The 20,447-nt window shown below is 56.9% G+C and overlaps 4 protein-coding genes across 4 annotated transcripts; all 4 read left to right on the forward strand.

The window, feature by feature from the left end:
• Positions 1 to 4,111: 4,111 nt before the first annotated feature.
• On the forward strand, positions 4,112 to 7,147 carry SPSK_05902 (kinase domain containing protein; the record flags this gene model as incomplete). Its single annotated transcript, XM_016732611.1, has 1 exon — positions 4,112 to 7,147. The coding sequence occupies one exon, from the start codon at positions 4,112 to 4,114 to the stop codon at positions 7,145 to 7,147; it is 3,036 nt and encodes a 1,011-aa protein (XP_016592192.1).
• A 2,526-nt stretch (positions 7,148 to 9,673) lies between these two features.
• On the forward strand, positions 9,674 to 12,829 carry SPSK_05892 (dolichyl-phosphate-mannose-protein mannosyltransferase; the record flags this gene model as incomplete). Its single annotated transcript, XM_016732601.1, has 3 exons — positions 9,674 to 9,924; positions 10,019 to 10,349; positions 10,391 to 12,829. The coding sequence occupies 3 exons, from the start codon at positions 9,674 to 9,676 to the stop codon at positions 12,827 to 12,829; spliced, it is 3,021 nt and encodes a 1,006-aa protein (XP_016592193.1).
• A 1,366-nt stretch (positions 12,830 to 14,195) lies between these two features.
• On the forward strand, positions 14,196 to 17,048 carry SPSK_05926 (uncharacterized protein; the record flags this gene model as incomplete). Its single annotated transcript, XM_016732634.1, has 1 exon — positions 14,196 to 17,048. One exon carries the CDS (start codon positions 14,196 to 14,198, stop codon positions 17,046 to 17,048), a length of 2,853 nt encoding a protein of 950 aa, XP_016592194.1.
• Positions 17,049 to 18,202: 1,154 nt separating this feature from the next.
• SPSK_06020 (MFS transporter) lies at positions 18,203 to 20,407 on the forward strand (the record flags this gene model as incomplete). Its single annotated transcript, XM_016732728.1, has 5 exons — positions 18,203 to 18,540; positions 18,608 to 18,659; positions 18,751 to 18,925; positions 18,995 to 19,018; positions 19,101 to 20,407. 5 exons carry the CDS (start codon positions 18,203 to 18,205, stop codon positions 20,405 to 20,407), a joined length of 1,896 nt encoding a protein of 631 aa, XP_016592195.1.
• Between the last annotated feature and the right edge of the window lie 40 nt (positions 20,408 to 20,447).

Raw genomic sequence — 20,447 nt, forward strand, 5'->3', positions numbered from 1 at the left:
CAGAGTACTTTGCCGTCTGTACTGAGGATCCCACCAACGTACGACGTAACGCCCGGACGCTTATTCGTATGCCCTTCTGTCCTTTACCCCTTGTGCACACACGGCACGACAACGACACCGCCATGTCTTCTGCCTCGCTGTGCCTCATCTTCCTGTTGCAAAAGGGCGTCAGCTGTGCGCCGGCTCGTCAACGATCCCGAGCCAGCGGCTGAGCGTTGTGTTGTGCGCAGTTGCCGCCATCCGCTATTGCTTACAGAAAAAGCACCAAAGTGTGCACAGCTACGGCGGTCCTATGGGCAGAGGGCACTTGAGAACCGCGAGAACAACAACAGCGGCCACAGTTCCCGGCACTTTTGTTGCTCAAGCTCGCATTGCGGTGGACATTGTAGACATTGTGCGTCACGACCATCTCGGGAGGGAATTACGGAGTATGTTTGAGTATGTTGCTTGTTGTTGTTTCAACTGGACGTTGCTTTTACGTTATTTTTAGTGTTCTCACTACCTCCGCGGTCTGGCATATGGCAGAGTCAAGAGGGCGGCGGCGGCTACTTAGAGGAAACAGACCCCATCTCGTCCGTCTCTTTCTTGGTCGTATCGCATCGGCGTTTCTTCTCGTTTTCTCACTCTGCAGGTGTCTCCACCGCCTCTGCACCGCGTCCAGTTTTCTCCAGTTTTTGCTTCTTTCAGCAAGTCCCGCCCAAGCAAAAGCAGCCAGTGAGAGAGGCTTTGCGCCCTTCCTTGTCCAGTCGCTCGGCGTCTTTTTCCCTCCTCTTGCTCCTACACACCCTGGAAGCAGACGCCACAAACCCCCCAAAGAATGCAATACAAGCAGACGATGTATCTTCACTGTTTGACGCAGGTCCTCAAAACCAAGCGTACGTCGGTACCTGACGTGAAGGCGTCGTCTGTGCAATGCATCGTATTATTACTCTGGGTCATCGTACTTGTAGAGGGCCAGAGTCACTGCACCCCTTTGCATAGCCATTCTCCTGCCAAATGGGGACAACGCCTGGGAGGTTACAACCCCAAACACCGTTCGACAGCAAGTAAAGGCTTAAAAATACCGCGTTTTAGTTTCGCCTTTCTCGGCTCTCCACCAACCTGCCAATCTGCCAATCGACTAATCTGCCTTTGCCTTTTTGCCTCTGTGGCCCATCTGGCTTGCCCCGTCTCCGCTTCGTGGAGCAATGGGGAATACTTGGATACTTACGAAATACTGTGTGCCGTAATTCTGTCGCCCGATCGTTCTGTCGGTGTTCCTTCCTTGTGCGTGTACCCGCACCATCGGACCCTTTTTTTGCTTCCTATTGCAGGCGCGACCGCCTTCGTAGAGAGACCCGTCTTGGCCGCCCGCGCCTGCCCACACGAGCAACATGTGCATTTGGGCTATTTCGTAGGCGACTTTTAAAAAAATAAATCTCTCGTTTTGGAAGGCGCCTGCCCCATCTTAATCCTCGCTTTCCCATTGTTTCTTAATTTGGAGAGAGATCTTGCTTCTCTTCCTCCTTCCCCTGATTTTTTGTCTTGTTTTCTTCTCTCCTTTTCTTCTCTTATCTCATCGTCAATTCCACGTCGACACTGCCCCCCGACACTCTTCACCATTCTTGTCGACCTCGAAATACACACCCCACCGTGTAAGTCGCCCTGCTCTCTTGGCGGCCGTCGCTCAATCGCCCTTTTGGACCAGCTCCCCATCGCACCTTCTCGACGACTGCAATCTTGACCGTGTCTTTTCGCCTTCGCCCTCGACAAAATAAATAAAACTTTCTGTTTCCTCGAAGCAGCCGCCGCCGCCCTCTTGTCAAACCGCCGTCAGCTACATCTTCATATCCCAATATCCCTACATCTTTATATCTGTACACCTTGCACATCGACCTTGCGCATCGTGCAAATTTCCGCTAGCCCACCAGGTACGTACGCCCATGCCAAGGCTGCTGCTCCTTATGATCACCATCTTTTGTCTCTTGTCTCTTGTCTCGTGTCTCGTTTCTCGTTTCTCGGTCTCATCCAAGCCATCGCCCAACGCATTCTTTGTTGTCCACGTCCTCTGGCACAACCACATTCACAATCACAACCACAACCCTAAATTACGACGACGTCCCAGACGACAAGTCAAAGCCAAGGAGCTACGCCTCGCCTATCAACCTCTCCCCGCCCATACGGACGACAGTCTCCCAGATGCCAAGTGAAGGGACGTCCCCAGAACTGTCTCCGCCTGCACTACCCATTGCGTTGGAACAAAACACACGAAGCATGAGCGTACGAAACACGACCATCGCCATTGCGTTGCTTTGCAATTATTGACCTTGGTCGTTGTCTTCCATTCTCTTTTTCTTGGCAGGTTCTATAAGAGAGTCTGGCCTGCCCCTGTTTCGTTCTTCAAGTCTCCAAGTGGAAAGGCCAACTCCCCTCGTTATGCTTTTTATATAACCCCCCTTCGTCCACACCAATTGCCCATCACTCTTACCTGTTTCTCAAGATTCAGTCTGTCTCTTATTTTTACTCTTTTCTCATTCTCGTCTTTTCACTTCTCTCCTTTTTGCACGCCTCAAACCATCTCCCAGTACGGCTTTTCCGCGGAGCCAGTTTATCTCCGTCAACCGGACTGCTCCCTTCCCAAGCACACCAAAAAACACCGGCACAACCAACTTCACACAACCAAGAAAAGCCAGGAAAACACCGAGACCGAAATACCCGCCAAAGCCTAAGGACTGGCTAGCAATTTCGCCACGCCGCTCACAGTGTCCATTGCCCTGGAACATTTTCTTGGAACATTTCTTGGAACACTTATTAGAACAATTTTTGGAACCACCATCTCCCCTCCGTCTCATGTCACCGTCTTCTCACACGTTGCGTCGTGCCGTTTTCCCTTCCCTTCTCCATCTTGGCCCCAACACTAAATCCAAGTCAAATACGACGGCCAGTTAGCTGTCCCCAATCTCACCGCGTGCGCTGTTTCTGGCACGCAGTTTTCCCTACCAAGACACAAAGGCACTTGGCTGCGACGAGCGCGAGGACCACCATTAACGCCACCACCACATATGTTCCTAAGCGTTCAAATCAACTAACACGCTTTACACCCGCAGTCTCCCAATTTTGACTCTATAGCGGCTCTTCTCCCTCCCCTCTTACCGGATCAGCGCAGCCGATCTCCCACGGCGAGGTGTCTTACTATTTTCGGCCCTCGTCGTTCTCGTCACCGTTTCGCACCTCCTCTCCGCTCGCGGAAACAATAGTCTTCGAACCAAACAACGCATTCTGTACCCTAGACCAAAATTCAGACGAACAAACATCCGCAAATGGATGCCCTTTTGTTTCGGTAGTCTAGTTGCCTCTCGCCAAACGAAAACGAAACTGTCAAATCGAGTAGTCGAACAATTTGATAATCGACCAATTCAAGGACAGAATCGCCAAGCTCCTGCCCTCGTGGTTTCATTTGCGGTGACCCTCGATTCGCCACCCCCCTTACGAAATACCCTTTCTGCCCTTGTTGTCCGTTCTGCCGCCACTAAAACAAGCCGCTGTGGCAGCCCAGCCCGTTTTTTCTTCGCTCCTTCCAGAACCTTACGTTTGCCGGCCAGCTCCTACCGTCAGCATCCCATCACCTAATACACCATACACTAGGCCACTCGCTCCTTCGCTCATTGCCAACCTCCGTTTCCCACCCACTTCCCCATACGCCTCTATACAATGGCCGTCGCATCTCCTGTAATGCACTCCACCGCCCAATCAGCGTCGCTTTTAGGTACGTTCTTCGGTGAATCTTAATTTTCCCCCGTCTCTCCGTCCTGGTATATTTTTGGGGAACACTGTCAGCTGCCTTTTTGCGCCTTTTCTGTGCTTTTGTCATCCATCATTCTTAGTCCCGTTTTGTCTCTTTCCCCTTACGGCCTTTTCGTTCTTGCTCTTGCTGCCCTTCGCTCTTTCCTATTTTAAATTTAAAGTTTTGTTTTGCTATTTCCCCTCTCTGTGTAGACCGCGTTGCCCCCTTCCACCATCTTCAAATTTATATTGTTCTTTCTTCACCTTTGCCTCTCCTTTTTTTTTTCTTACTCTCCCTTCTCGCCATCCCGCTTTCTACCACCCCTGTCTTGCCTTATTTTACTCACACATGACAGAAAGCGACGATACTGATAGCGAGCCACCGCGACCGTATTCGTTTGAGCGTCCGAGCCACCTCCAGTCTATTCCCCGCCAAAGTGCTCCTCAAACCACGGATAGCCAATCGCAGCGGCAAGTCTCTGACAAGCTCTCCTCGCCTGCTGTCAATATCCCGCATCACGATCGAACACCGATTCAGCAAACTACTTACAAACCCATCGATGTGCCGGCTGGCTCTTCCTCTCTTCCGCAAACCATCCTCCAATCTCTTTCCTCTTCGCCGCACTCGCCGGACCGCCCTTATTCCGCTGCGGAAGTTGTAGCCGTGCATGACACTATTATTGAGGAAGACGATGAGACCGATTACGACACGCCCAACGAACCAGTTACGCCTGTAAGCGGTCGTGAGTCCCGTGACGGATTTCATTCGGTCGAGTCCCAGCCGGAGACCATTCCTCTGCCCAAGACAGAGACGGGGCCCGTTGCTGTCTCCCATACGCTCGGCCTTCCTCCCACTTCTCACCCCGTTGTTCAGAACGAATCCCAACAAAGCAAGCTGCCTCACTCGAACCAGGACTACCGGAATCACGCTCAACGGCACCCACGCCACCAGCGGACGTTGAGCAATACGTCAGACGTTGCCCAATTGTCCACTTCACCAAACGCCAACGGCAGCCTCTTTTCCAACGTCAAAAGCAACGCGCCTGTGTCGACGCCGGCAAGACACGCCCCACCACCTCTCTCCACGACCGGCCTAGACCAGCAAATAGAGCTTTCTCGTACCGCTGGCCTGCTCCCGGAGTCTCCCACTTCAGCCCGTCCGTCAACTGCCGTTAACGGCTCGTTTTTGATCGGGCCTCCCACTTCTGTCCCCAACACTCAGCCGAGCAGCACAACTGCTGTGCACACTTCTCCCAGTACCGACTCCGCCCAGGGTGCTCCACTAACCCGTCGCCAATCTCGGGCATCGACAAGTAGCTTCAAACGCACCATGTCGAGTTTCTTCCGCCGCAGTACGTCCGAGAAGGCGGACAAGGTCGACAAGGCGGAAAAGACGTCGTCTGTCGGCTCGCCCGAGCTCAATAACGTGACTTCAGAGTCCAGCCTTATCGAAATGGCCATCAACGGCACCCCTCGAAAGGTCCCCGCGCGCCGCTGGTCTATGCACCGGTCACTCGCCAATACGCCTCCTTCGCCCAACTCGCCTCCTTTGGAAATGGTTGCCGGTGCCAGACACGGCGTATCAACAGACAGCACCACGGCGACAACTGCCGTCGACTCCGGACATGAGCCGCGTACTAGCCAAAACGACAGCCGCATGCCCACGCAGGACGACTTTTTACAAAATGATAGCAAGAAGCACCGCCAGCGGGCGTCGACCACCGGCATCAACTTCCAGAGTGCCATCCACATCGTGACGGGCGGCAACGCCCCCCTCGGGAGCCGCAAGAACAAGCCCAAGACAAAGGCTCGCACCGAGTACCGCCGCCGGGCTAGCAGCTTCGACCACGGCACCGAGAAGCGGGTTATTGGAAACGCCAGTCAGCCCTGGGCCATGCCCGCTGAAGCCGGTACTGGTCTTAAGGCTCGCCGTATGAGTTTGAGCCTGCCGGATGACTTCACCGTGGATGTTGTTGACCTGCACAGTGAGTTCGACTACCAGCACATGCTGGGCCGCCACCGCCGCCATATTGGCAAGGGCGCCACGTCCAAGGTTACCCTCATGTTCCGCAAGGGCTTCCCCGACGAGCTCTATGCCGTCAAGGAGTTTCGTGGCAAGTCGTCCAGCGAGACCCCCGAGGAATACGAGAAGAAGGTGAAGAGCGAGTATAGCATCGCCAAGAGCCTGCACCACCCCAATATTGTCGAGACTATTCGTCTGTGCACAGACCATGGCCGCTGGAACCACGTCATGGAGTACTGCCAGGAGGGCGACCTGTACAGCCTGGTTGAGAAGAAGTACCTCACCACGCCTGAGCGCGAGAAGGACCGTGTCTGCCTGTTCAAGCAGCTCATCCAGGGCCTCAACTACTTGCACCAGCATGGCATTGCCCACCGCGACATCAAGCTGGAGAACCTGCTCATCACCAACAACAGCAAGCTTAAGATCACCGACTTTGGTGCGTCCGACATATTTTCGGGCATGCACCCTGGTCTGCGCGAGGCCGGTGGCCGCTGTGGCCGCAACACCGACAACACGGTCCGCCTTTGCAAGCCCGGCATCTGCGGCAGTCTGCCGTACATCTCGCCTGAGGTCCTAGAAGGCACGGTCCCCTACGACCCCCGCAAGCTCGACGTGTGGGCAGCTGCTATCGTCATGCTGAACCTCATCTTCGGCGGTCCGCTTTGGACCGAGGCCCGCTTGGTGCCCGGGCAGGCCAATCCGCAGTACCAGTCTCTGCTGCGCGGCTGGGAGAAGTACAACCGAAACCACCTGCCCGGTCGTCTCGCTGCGGAGAAGGAGCATGCAGACAAAGTTGCTGCTGAGCAGTCTGCAACTGCAACTGGCGCTCCTGCCAGCCCTGCCTCGGCCCCTGCTGATGGTGGCGCCGACCTGACGGAGACCGTATCGCAGCTGTCGATCCAGCAGGTGGCTTCCGCTGCTGCCGCAGCGCATGCGGCCCAGAATGGTGCTGCCCCTGTCCCCACTGCATTGACGAGCTCCCGTCCTACTGTGGATGGTACGCCAATCACGGACGGCAACCCCAACAGCCTGGTTGAGGGCAGCTACCCTGCCGTGTCGGCGCTCGACATTTGTGTGAATCCCCCGCTTTTGCGTCGTGTTCTTATTCAGATGCTGAATCCGGACCCGAGCCGGCGTCCCACTATCGAGCAGATTGCCAACTTGCGTTGGATCCGCGCCATCGAGTGCTGCCAGCCGGAGTCTTACGAGGACCCCATGGCACCCGCGGTGACGACGGGTAACGTGCGCGGTGGCATCGATGCCTCGAAGCGCAGCACGACAAACATTGGCGGCCAGAAGATTTTCTGCCACAACCACCTGCCACCCAAGAACCACAGCCACGCAATTGTCCGCGTCTCCTAGTGAGCGACGCGATACGATTCGAACCGCAGCTGTTGAAGAACACAGGCACACCTGATGCCTTTATATAATGGTTGATATTTTCGAAGATGAGCATAATAGAGTTGGGGGTTGAGAGCCGTGGAGGAGATTATGTTTCTTTCCTGTTGCGGTTGCACGAAGAGTGGAAGACGGGAAGAGGAGGGGGGATAAGGAACGTGGACAAAGCAAGTGCGCACCCGCCGCCACCAGCTCTCGATTCTTGTCGTACACATGACAAGTGCAGCACGCTGATCTGATGGCCGTTGGGGTCGTCGTTTATGCTTCCACCATCTTTTCCATTGCCTTGTGTTTGGTTTTGTTCTGTCCGTTTTTCTTTTGTTTTGATTCGATCGCTTATTCCTGCTGCATATGGCTCGGCGTTTTTTGGGCTGCTGCACACAGAGACAATGCACCTTTTTGTTCTCTTCATGACGGACGGCGTTGTTTTGGCGTTTTTCACTTTCCTAACCCTTGGCCTTTGTGGATTGACAGACCACCTCCCAGTCTTTGTCGCCCAGAGTCATGTGGTTCTGGACTGGATTTCTATTTGATTTCCCATTGAATTTTCTTTGAATTTTCTATGATCTCTTTCCTTTTGTTCACACAATCCTGTCTTTTTTCTTTGTCTACTGGTATACTCAACCCGATGAGTTGACCAACTGCATAATCGCGTGCGTGTGCATTCACCCCTCGTGTCATCGACCAGAGGGAACGGGGAGCATTTTAACACATATGGAGGCTCACTTGTTTTCATATTTTCTATATTTAAGTGTTCTTTTCACTATATAGCCTGCCGATCCCCGTGCGATTACGTTACTTTACGTTTCACAAATATTTTGTTAACACACGTTGACTCTTTTATATCAAATCCGTAAGAGTGAAGGCAATTACGCCGTTTGTAGAGGTTACAAAAATATTCTGACGTACCCAATACACCCTACTGTGAACATGTTGGGATTTACGGCACAGAAATTAAAAGACGGCTACCCGCACTGGTATTTATTGTTTTTGCCTTTTTCTTTGAAGCTGAAAGGTGCACTTTGGTAGGCCAGTTCCGCTCACCTTATTTCTTTGGCCTAGACATGCCAGAGCGAAGAACAGCCCCCCCTTCACTAATCGCATTTGCCCCTTTACTGGATCTTGGCGCCACAAAGGGACGTAAACGCAGGTAAGTTTCCTTCCTTGGGATAAGAATGGCGCCGAGAGGGCTGTAAAGTAAGCTTCCTGGGGGACAGTAATAACCAAACGCATTCCAAGTTCGTCCTCGTCGACCTGCGAACGATCTGGCAGTGACTCCATGATGAGTCCATGACCAAGAAATCCTCACCGGCGACGCTGTGCCATGCAACACAGACAACGTACTCTGTGCCAACCTAATCGCTTGTCAGGTCTGACTTTGCGAATTCGTCTATGGCTGCGCATTTGTGCCACATTCGGCGCGCATGTGTCAAGGTGGCTCAGTGTCCCTCGTATTCACGTATTCCGTACTAGAGGAGAATTGTGGGATGGCATGGCACGGGGTACTTTTGACTGTTCTCCGCACAGAAAGGAACCATCTCCAGTTGCTGGCCGTACCTGCTCTGCATCGAAGCCTCCCCTCACTCGGTCGCTTGTTTGCCAAGTACTTGCATCCAAAGGGGCGGTCTGTGGCTCTTTTCGTCATGCCAATTCTCATGATAGTACATGCCTCTTTATTGACCTTATGCCCTTTGTCGCCCATGTCGGGCATCTTCACAAGCGTAAGGGGTACGGACCCACTTTTGCATCCCCAAAAGGCGATGGCAGCTCGCTCGCTTCCAATGGCAGCGCGGCTCCCTGCATAGCATTGGAAGGACCCGCTTTTCTCGCCCGTTTGGTAAAGAGGCCACTTCAGCAAAAGTCTAAAGGAGGAGCAAACCAGGTCCCAGCTGTGCCCAGCAGCCCAGCTGGAAGTAGGCCACAGGCAAATGGGGGTGAAGCTCTGCGCCAAACTAACGCCGTAGCACACGAAAACGGCTGGACAACGCGTGTTTTCTACTGCACCCCTTTCTCGTCTCTCCCCATCTCTTGTCTCCTTTCTTGAGCATCCCTCTCGTGAAAGCCAGAGTCGACCACCACCACCCGGGGCTTCGTCTTTTGCCGTCAACATCCCTTTCGAGTGTTTCTCTTTTCTTTCTCTTCTACTAGGTGTCGTTTTATACATTCTCGTTCTTCTTCCACTCTTTCAGGCCTTCTTTTTTAATTTTTGCGTCCTTTCGTCACCTCCCCGTCATCTCCCTCCTCGCGTTATCCTTGCTCCAATCGACTGTCGTTTTTATCCGCCTCAAAACGACAATCCTCAGACTCTCGTCCATCTCCCCGGATCTCCGTACCTGTCGATCACAACCACCCGGACTCTCTTGGACGACATCCTTTTGCGGCTTCCAATGACGAGCACCTGAACGATTTCGACAAAAGACTCGTATTGCGCAACCCCAATTGTCATCGACTCGACACTCCCCCTTCGTCTCCCGTCCAGATCCCATCACCATGGGTCGCTCCGGTGCTGCACGCTCGCCATCGGCACGGGCGTCGCCGCCGCCCTCGGGCAAGCCTAAATCCAAAAAGGACGCTGCTGTCATCCGCCCGGACGACTACTCGTCCGATGGTGTCAAGGACAACGACGTCTTTCTGCTGCCCGGCTCCGACTTCCAGATCCTCATTGGCGTCACCATCCTGGCCGCCATTGTGCGCCTGTTCCGCATCTACCAGCCCACCAGCGTCGTCTTTGACGAGGTTCAGTACGTCACGTCCCCCGCGGCGCGTTGTCTCGTCATCTCGCTGCTGTCTTTGGTCTTTTGCGAAGTGTCACTGACGTTTTTTTTTCCCATCTAGTTTCGGTGGTTTCGCGTCCAAGTACATCAAGGGCCGCTTCTTTATGGATGTTCACCCGCCTCTGGCCAAGATGCTCATTGCGCTGACCGGCTTCCTGGCCGGCTTCGACGGCGAGTTCGACTTCAAGGAGATTGGCAAGGACTACCTCGAGCCCGGCGTTCCCTACGTCGCAATGCGCCTGTTCCCTGCCATCTGCGGTATCCTCCTCGTGCCCACCATGTACCTGACCCTCAAGGCCGCCAACTGCCGCACCTCTACCGCTCTGATGGGTGCCGGTCTGATCATCTTTGGTATGCTTGCCCTCCCTACCGCTGTCCTCTGTTTTGGCCGAGTTTGTACTGACGGTACGCAGAGAATGGCCTTCTGACCCAGGCCCGCCTGATCCTGCTCGACTCTCCCCTCATCGCCGCGACCGCTTTCACCGCCCTGGCCTTCACTGCCTTCTCCAACCAGCATGAGCAGGGCCCGTCCAAGGCCTTCACGCCCAGCTGGTGGTTCTGGCTCTTCACCACCGGCCTCGGCCTCGGCATCACTGTCAGCATCAAGTGGGTCGGCCTCTTCACCATTGCCTGGGTCGGCTCCCTGACGCTGATCCAGCTGTGGGTGCTGCTCGGTGACACCAAAACCGTCACTGTGCGCGTCTTCTCCAAGCACTTTATGGCCCGTGTCTTCTGCCTCATCATCGTCCCTGCCACCTTCTACATGGGCATGTTCGGCATCCACTTCTTGTGCCTGGTCAACCCCGGCGACGGCGACGGCTTCATGAGCTCCGAGTTCCAGGCCACCCTCAACTCCAAGGCCATGCAGGACGTCCCCGTCGACGTGCTGCTCGGCAGCTCCGTTACCATCCGCCACGTCAACACCCAGGGCGGCTACCTGCACTCCCACCCGCTTATGTACCCGACGGGCAGCAAGCAGCAGCAGATCACCCTGTATCCCCACAAGGACCACAACAACGCGTGGCTGCTCGAGAACCAGACCCAGCCCCTCGATTCGGCCGGCGAGCCCATCAACGGCACCGATGCCTGGAACAAGCTCCCCGAGAGCGGCGAGCTGCCCTACATCGTCGACGGCACTGTGCTCCGCCTGTTCCACCCCTCGACGTCCCGCCGCCTGCACTCGCACGACGTGCGCCCGCCGGTCACCGAGGCCGATTGGCAGAACGAGGTCTCCGCCTACGGCTACGAGGGTTTTGACGGTGACGCCAACGACTACTTCCGAGTCGAGATTGTCAAGAAGCAGTCCGACGGCGCGCTCGCCAAGGAGCGTGTCCGCACCATCGAGACCAAGTTCCGCCTCGTCCACGTCATGACGGGCTGCGTCCTCTTTTCTCACAAGGTCAAGCTCCCCGACTGGGCCTCGGAACAGCAGGAGGTGACGTGCGCGCGTGGCGGCAGCCTTCCCAACAGCGTGTGGTACGTGGAATCGAACGAGCACCCCCTGCTGGGCGCCGATGCCGAAAAGGTCAACTACCGGCGCCCGGGCTTCTTCGGCAAGTTCCTCGAGCTCCAGCAGGTCATGTGGAAGACCAACGCCGGCCTGGTGGAGTCGCACGCCTACGACTCGCGCCCGAGCGCCTGGCCCATCCTGCGCCGTGGCATCAACTTCTGGGGCAAGCAGCACCGCCAAATCTACCTCATTGGCAACCCCTTTGTCTGGTGGTCCTCCACGGCCGCCATTGTCGTCTACGTCCTGTTCAAGGGCATCGCCGTCCTCCGCTGGCAGCGCAGCTGCGGCGACTACAACAACGCCACATTCAAGCGCTTCGATTACGAAATCGGCACGTCCGTCCTGGGCTGGGCGTTCCACTACTTCCCCTTCTACCTGATGGAGCGCCAGCTGTTCCTGCACCACTACTTCCCGGCCCTGTTCTTTGCCATCATGGCCTTCTGCCAGGTGTACGACTTTGCCACGGCCCGTTTCGGCGTCTTCCGCGTCAAGAGCAACCCGCTCATTGGCAAGGCCGGTGCCATGACCATCCTGGCCGTCGCGGCCGTTGTCTTTACGCTGTATGCGCCCCTGGCCTACGGCAACACCTGGACCAAGTCGGAGTGCAAGCGTGTGCAGCTGTTCAGCAGCTGGGACTGGGATTGCAACACCTTCCTTGACTCGTACCAGGAATACGAGCAGTTTAACATGCCATCGGTTGCGGCCGTGCCCACGACCCCCGGCGCGGCTCCTGTTGACGAGCAGCCGGCCCCGATTGCTGACATTCCGATTGCGGGCGGCGAGCACGGCCAGATCCCCATTGAGCAGGCCCACCAGCAGCAGCAGCAGCAGCAGCAGCAACAGCCCGTGGAGGAGAAGCCGCAAGAGGTGCAGCAGGAGCAGCAGCAGTCGGTGGCGGAGCCGGAGCCGCTCCACACCGAGCCTCCGGCGCCACCCGTTGCGCTCGCCCAGGATGGCAACCAGAACCAGCGGATCCTGTCGCGCGACGAGCGCGTCGAGTACCGCGACCAGGATGGCAACATCCTGGACCCCGAGCAGGTCGAGGCGCTGCGCGGCAAAGTCGAGTTTAAGACGCGCTACGAGACGCGCACGCGCCTGGTCGACGAGGCCGGCAACGAGATTCTGGACGAGAGCGCGCCGGTGGCCCCGCCACACCCGGACGTGGAGGGCGTGGACCAGTCGACCAAGCAGAGCCTGGTCGCCGACGACGCCCTGCCCCAGAGCGCCGACCCCAGCGTCGAGGGTGAGCGTGAGAAGGACCAGACCCGCGCCAAGCCGGCCAGCGAGGGCAGCGAGGCCACGCAGCGCCGCGAGGCGGAGGAGGCTGAGGCGGCGGCGGCGGCGGCCGCCGCGGAGGAGTAATTTTAAAAGGTGTCCTCCGTCTCATGTCTCATGTCTCGTCTTCTCACCGACTTTTTCACCTCTTCACCTTTCTATTAATAATCCTTCAGAACAGTGTCGGGCATTCTCCCTTGCCACCCGACTCACGTCACTCACGTATCGAAGCCTGAACCTACGTCACGCACACTCCTTCCTCACTATCATTATTTATTTATTTTCCTATGTCATTTCTATGGTTTTTGTTTCCTTTTTTCTCTTATGTATAACACCATGGATACGATGAAGCAGCGGAGACGGGAAGAATGAGCCACCTTGACGTCAAAACTGAGCTGGGCGGACACGCAGCGGGGGAGAAAAGCGAGAAAGGAAAGGCCGCGTCGAAGAAAATGGGGCTCTAGAACTAACGCAATACTCTCTGCTTTTATTCTTTAAAACTTGGGAGGTCGTATAGGGTTTTTGGAAATGTCTTAATTTTTTGCATTCTTTCACGGGCCCTATTCTGCTCCGTATCTCGGCTTTTTTTTGTTTGGGCTTCTCGTTTCCGCTAGAATCAGAAATAAAAGGCATAAACTATGTTCACGCTTCTTGCTCCATGAAAAGTGTCCGAACACCACAGGCTTTGTTTGTCATCCTTTATATTACCAATGTCTACTCCGTACCCCGGCTGTTCAATTGGGTTTAGCGAGGCCGAAATGGGACACGGGCAGGTAACTGAGCCCTGCCTATATGAACACGCGAAGCAATCAAATTGTTGGTGGCATCCCTACGTTTCTTCCACCATTCACAGCTTTTCTCAGCCTGACTCTGAATCCCGTTCGACAGCCTTACCGTTGCGTTATGTTGGCCCACTGTGTCAGATCGGTGCCATATTCCAGCGAACGCCACCCAACAGTTCCACATAGTCCTGCTTACCAAACCTTACGAACTAGCGTCGGTCGGAATTTGCCTGAACGGGTTTTACCAATCCCGACGGCATTCCAACTCCTTAACAGAATGACAGCTCCCGTTCCCGTGTAACAGACTGCAGCAGCCAAATCGTTCTTTCCTTTTTTGTTGGGTGTGCTTCTTATGTGTAAAGCTCTTCTCCCATTTGCTCCTTTCTGGTTCGGGTTTCCTTTCCTTTCACAATACTCCAGTCCGATCTCCATTTTACTCTTGTTGTTGTTCTTCCACTTCACTCGTCCCTGTATCCCGATCACACTGAACCGTCCGGGATTGGCAGGTCCGGCAAGTACACCGTCTTAGTGGTACAATACACCAATACACATCTGAAAAATAAAATAAAAAAAACATTGCACGACACGGGCCCGGAGCCGAAGCAAAACATCGTGCAGCGGCATTGGGTAGACTGCGTTGTGTGGCAGTGCCGATAGCTTCATACACCTTGATGGAGGTGTCGCTGGCCATGGCGGCCGACATTATCACACCCCCTGGAATCCCGGCCCCGTACGGCCGTGCCTGTGCCAACTGCTCGCGGGCCAAGTGCCGTTGCATCTACCGCACCGACAGCTCTGACTGTGAACGCTGCCACCGACTGAAAAAGGACTGCCGGCCGTCGATTCCCGTGCGGCGCAAGGCGGCCTCGTCGGGGGCGGCCAAACGGTCGTCGTCCTCGACGCTGTCGCGCACGGCACAACTGGAGCAGAAACTGGACGGGCTTGTGTCCCTGCTGACCGCACAGAACAACAGCCGTGCCAAAGCGGCCACCGACGCCAGTGCCCGGAGAGGAAGCGTCCAGAGCTTGGAAGGCAGCCAAGCCAGCCCCGAGAGCGTCGCCTACAGCACCAGCAATCAGAACAGCAGCGCAGCTTCTGCGGAACCAAGGCGCGTCTACACGATACCCAGCGGCATTCCGTCCACAGAACCCGACGAGTTCCGGCCGTTGGGTGCCGGCGGACCAGACTTTGGCGCAGGCATCGTGCCACGACATCAAGGCAGGCCGCCGCCGCGGCAAGGCGGCCCGTCGTCGTCGATTGCACCACCAACGACAGAGACAAGGGCGTCGTCCGTTTCGATTCACAGCGGAGACACGTCATATGAAGATCGGACAGGCAGCATGCTCGCTGCCAAGTGTGCAGGGGCCCATTTGCCACGCACGCCCGAGTCCTCGGCATCGTCAACAACGTCTACTCGCGGATACCAGCAGCAAAAGAGGACCCTACCAGAGGACAGCCGACAGGCACCACCATCGCAACAACCACAACGGCCACAACATCAGCCACAGTCACAGGCAGAGGCACAGGCCCATCCGACAACGGGCTCACATACAACCGGCTGGAGCTTTGGCTGTTTTAACGACACAGCGCGGCCACGCGAGATACCTACCAACGCAAAGGAGGACGACGGGAGCCTCCCGGCGCGAGACACCCTCAACCTCGACGCCTCCCTCGAGCCGACCGCTGCTGAGGCCGAACAGAGCCTTGTCACGTTCCGCACAACCATGCTTCCCTACTTCCCATTCGTGCACCTGTCGCCCGATCTGACGGCAGCACAGCTCCGGCGGACACGGCCTGTACTGTGGCTCGCCATCCTGTCAATTACGTGCCAGCGCGTGCCGACGCACACCCAACTCGGCCGCAGCACCCACCTGCGCGCACTGTTTGCGCACCGCATCGTGTTTGAGAGCGACAAGAGCCTCGACTTGCTGCAGGGCCTGCTGGCGTTCATGACATGGGTGCACTACACATCGAAGCGCGACCGGCCCACGCTGTCTGTTATGTCGCAGCTGGCCGTGTCCCTGGTGTACGATCTGGGGCTGCACAAGCAAGCCAGTCCCTGCAAGTCGCTCATTGCCCGGCTGGTGCGCGACCACTACCAACAGTCTCTCGCTGCCGACGACCCGCCGCCCGTGCCGCCGCTGCTCGACGAGCGCCGCGCGGCACTGGCGTGCTACGTGCTGACCTCCAAGTTCTCGATTGCGCTCAAGCGATGTGAGCCGCTGCGCTGGACGCCGCGCCTGGAAGAGCACCTGTACGAGCTCGAGGCCCAAGCAGAGACGCCCCTCGACCACGTGCTGGTCACACAGGTGCGTCTGCAGCGCGTCGCCGACCACATCCATATGGGCGAGTGGCAGACCAACGACCCAAACTGCTTCATGGACCCAACAAGCGATGCCTACCAGACGACGATGGCTGACTGCGGGTTGCTGCCGGCGTATGTGGCGCGCGTGGTGCGGGCCAAGATCAACGAGATCCGCGAAAACATCCCGTCCGAGGCGCGGCACTACGAGGGCGTGCAGGATGCACTGTTGGCGTCGGAGATGATGGTGAGCGCGGGTGTCGTGCTACCCGTCGTGGCGCCGGTCACGTCGATGGCGACCATTGCCGTTGTCTCGCTGCGCGCGCGCTCCAAGCCGGCCACGCAGCCGTTGCAGGGCGATAAGGAAAAGGCGCCGAGTACTGCGAGCACTGCAAGCACTGCGAGTGCTGCAAGTGTGTTGCCATCGACTGTCAACGTTGCCCGGGTAGCCGCGCTGGAGCACTGTGTCGAGTCCGTGGCCGCCTTCTGGTCCTTCTTCCGCCAAATCACCAGTGGCTCGTACGCGGCCCTGCCGTTTGCCTTTTTTGCGCACTTTACGCACTGCGTCGTCTTGTTGTATGGATTGTCGGTGATGGACGAGCCCAACTGGGACCGCGCAGCCGTGCGCGACCGCCTGCACGTCCTCGACATGCTCGACGGGTTCATTGGCAAGCTGCGTGACGCGCCGCGTGTCGGTCCTTCCTCGACCGTGACAGGCATGGAATCCTACGACGTCTTCAACCGAGCGGCCACGATGCTTACCTCGGTGCGCGAGCTGTGGGCGTCGGACATGGGCCGGCCGGACCACTTGGACAAGTCTAAGGCGGCCGCCGCGACCGCGGCGGCAGCCGTCATTGTGGGTGACCGGCAGGACCAGACCCGGGAGCAGGCACAGCAGACTCAGCAGGCCCAGCAGGCCCATGGTACCGCACTACCAGCTGCGGTACCCGGCATGACAACGCCCGCCGCCGCCGCCGGGTCCATGACACTGGACGCGCCGCCGCCGCCGTCGGCTGACGGCACGGCGTGGCCGCTGTCATCGGTGGCCGCGGCCCCAGCGCCTTCGGCCACCGACATGGCCATGGGCGAGCCCACGCAGGACCCGCTGTTGATGGCGTCCAACGATGTGTTCTTCACGGACCTGTCGGCCGCCATGGGCATTCCCGAGGACTACATGCTGTGGGACCTCTTTGTGGACAGCATGCCGCAGCAGCAGCTGTAGGGCCGGAGCCCGATAATGAAAGCAGGAGGTGTACTAAGTCAGGGATGATGCTTACGGAATACAGGAACACTGGACATGGAAACGGTATGGGCATGCAATGACGGATAATGGACAAAACGGGTAATAGCATAACAGAGCGAACATACGGCATAGATGGGTCAAAAAGTATCAAAATGGTCAGGCAACATAAACTCAAGATACAGTCCCCATGTGGACATTTCGGTACAGCGCGCAATCGTCTCTACACTCTGTAGAACTGGGGGCCAGACAGTTGCTAGCAGGGCTGTGTGTGACCTGCGTTGAACTGTTGTTACGTTGTTGAATTGTGTCCTCTCGTATAAGCGACACATAGATGTTACAGCCCACGACGGATTTATACCTTTGAAAGGCAGCTGCAGCGAATTGCGCCACAGTCCTTGTATTGGCGATGTTGCTGTCCGTGTTAGTGACCAGCGTGTGCTTGGATTGTTCTGTATTTGTAGGTGGATATTGTTCGTGGAAGTAGACCGGGTTTCAGAGGTTCAGGGAAAGGAAAGAGGCAGACAACGATGGGAACGGTCGGAGTTCAGACCCCGAGCCGAGGCAGGCCGCGCGCTTTGCAATACAGCAAGCGTACGATAAGGGCGCGGGAAGGAATGACAAAGCAGACCACCCAACCATGGAAGGCACCACTGACACTGTACGACGTATGGTCTCTGGAGTAATACAGTTCGAGTGCACTCTTGCTCTCTTCCTGTTGGTGGGCTTCCTCTGTTGCCGTTCTTTCTTTTTTCGGATCGTCGCTTCTGCCATATCACATAGGAAGGACAACGGATATCGCATCCCAATCCCGTTGCCGGTTTTGCTTAGAAATAAACTGGAAAGATCCCAGGAGGAAGTGTCATTATTTTTCAGCAAAACGCAATAGAGCCTGATATAAGAGAGCGCGACTTACACGCATCGTTTCGTTGCGTCTTGTGCTGTCGTTGTTGTTTACACCATCGCCTCGAGCCACGATCCGACACGGACTGGGAAAATGGAGACAATCCAATAGCCAAAGCAAAATAAAATTAAAAAGAAACGATCAAAGACACCAAAGAGCAAGCTAAATCTGCGCTCAGCACTACTTTCTTCGTTTCGACTGCATTTGAATTCTGTTTCTCCCACATCTCGTCATGACGGACACGGACGAGCGGACGGCCACGCCCACGCCGTCGACAGAAGGCGATGCTGTCGCGGCCACCACGGCGGACGAAAAGAAGAACCACCTTGCCGTGCCCGATGGACAGGAAGGGCCCGCCGCACTCGCGCCGTCAACTACACACGGCTCCAACGCCGAGCCAAAGTATGTCACCGGCGTCAAGCTGTGGCTGGTTGTCTTGGCCCTGTCGCTGGCCTTCTTTATCATGATGCTCGACATGTCCATTGTGGCAACGGCGATCCCGCGCATCACCAACGAGTTCCACTCGCTCAACGACGTGGGCTGGTATGGTGCCGCCTACCAGTTGGCCTGGTGAGTCACGTCTGTCCCCCGTATGCGTTTCTCGGTCTGCCTGTCTGTCGTCTAACAAAAAGGGCAGCGCTCCGATGCAGCCCTTGTCTGGCAAAATCTACACGTACTTTAAGACCAAGGTGAGCCCGATTCCGAGCCCGAGCCCGAGCCCTCGTCCTGTCGTCCTCCCCTCTGTCCGTTTCTGTTTGTTTCAGCTCTAACGCTGCGCAGTGGGCCTTCCTCATCTACCTTTTCATCTTTGAACTCGGCTCGCTCATCTGCGGCGTGGCCCAGTCGTCGACGATGCTGATCGTCGGCCGGGCGGTGGCCGGCCTGGGCGGAGCCGGTATTCAGAACGGCACCCTGACCATCTTGGCCGGCCTGGCGCCCTTGGCCCGCAGAGCGTGTAAGTCACGCTGCCCTTGTCGTCCTCTGCTGTCCCCTGGTTTTGCACCCAACTAACGTCCATTATCAGTCTTGACGGGCATCGTTCTCGGCAGTGAGTGTCCAAGTCCTTCTCTCTCTCCCTCATCTCTCCTCTTATAAATAGTCCGTCACCTCTCACACATACACACACATAGTCGCTCAGCTCGGTGTCGTGGCCGGACCGCTCCTCGGCGGCGTTTTCACGGAATTCGCCACATGGAGATGGTGCTTCTACGTTAACCTGCCAGTCGGCGCCGTCGTGGCCTCGCTCATTCTTCTCATCCACATCCCAGAGCAGACGGAAAAGATGCCATGGCGCGGCCAGAGCAAGGAGGCCATCAGGCGCCAGCTGCGCCTCGTGCTCTTGCACCGCATGGACCTCGTTGGCTTCTTCGTCTTCTCCGGCGCCACCATCCAGCTTCTTCTCGCTCTGCAGTGGGGCGGCACGGTCGCGCACCCCTGGAACTCCTCAGTTATTATCGGACTGTTTGTTGGCGCCGGTGTCACGGCCCTCCTCTGGGGCGCCTGGAACTACCGGATGAGCCACTGGCTTGGTTCCGACGACATCCCCAACCGCAACGGCGAGGCCGCCCTCGTCCCCACGCCCATTGCGCGCGAGCGCACCGTCTACTCGGGCTCCTTTGCGAGCTTCACGCTCATGGGCACCATCATTATGAACGCCTTCTTTATCGCAATCTATTTTCAGACCGCCCGCGATGCTTCGCCAGTTTTGAGTGGCGTCAACATCTTGCCCAACATCCTGAGCCAGCTGTTCTTCGCCGTCGCCTCCAGCACCGCCATCAGCAAAATGGGCTACTACCTGCCCTGGGCCTTCGCCGGCACCATCCTCAACAGCATCGGCACGGGGCTGCTGTCGACCCTCTCGCCCACCACGCCGACAGGCCACTGGATCGGGTTCCAGATCTTGGCCGGCGCCGGCCGCGGCATGGTGTTTCAGGCACCAATTCTCGCCATTCAGCACGCCGTCCAGCCCAACCAGATTAGCGTCGCCGTCGGCCTCTTCAGTTTCGGCCAAAACGTCGGCGGCGCCGTCCTCCTGACCATCGCTAACACCGTCTTTGACAACAGCCTCAAGTCGCAGCTGCGGCAGCACGCGCCCGGCGTCAACCCAGAGGCCGTCATTGCCGCCGGTGCCACGGCCTTCCGGGCCGTCGTCCCCGTCGCCAGCGTCCCCGGTGTCATCCTGGCCTACGCCAACAGCGTCGACCGCGTCTTTTACTTTGCCGCTGCTCTGTCTGTGCTGACCTTTTTCTCGACATTCGGTCTCGGCTGGAAAGACATTCGGGTCAAAAAGGGCCCGTCGACGACAGCCGGCGCCGAGGTATCACCAGCCAAAACGGACATCGAGGTGGCTGCAAAGGCGGCCGATGACAACGTTGAGGGGTTGGCCGAGGACGCGCCCGAGGCGGCGCGAGATACCAAGGGGGAAGACAGAGTGTGACGAGAGGGTGTGATGCTGTGTAGTAGCCAAAGGTTGACTG

The sequence above is a fragment of the Sporothrix schenckii genome (genome assembly GCF_000961545.1).
Source record: "Sporothrix schenckii 1099-18 chromosome Unknown Cont38, whole genome shotgun sequence".
Taxonomy (NCBI): domain Eukaryota; kingdom Fungi; phylum Ascomycota; class Sordariomycetes; order Ophiostomatales; family Ophiostomataceae; genus Sporothrix; species Sporothrix schenckii.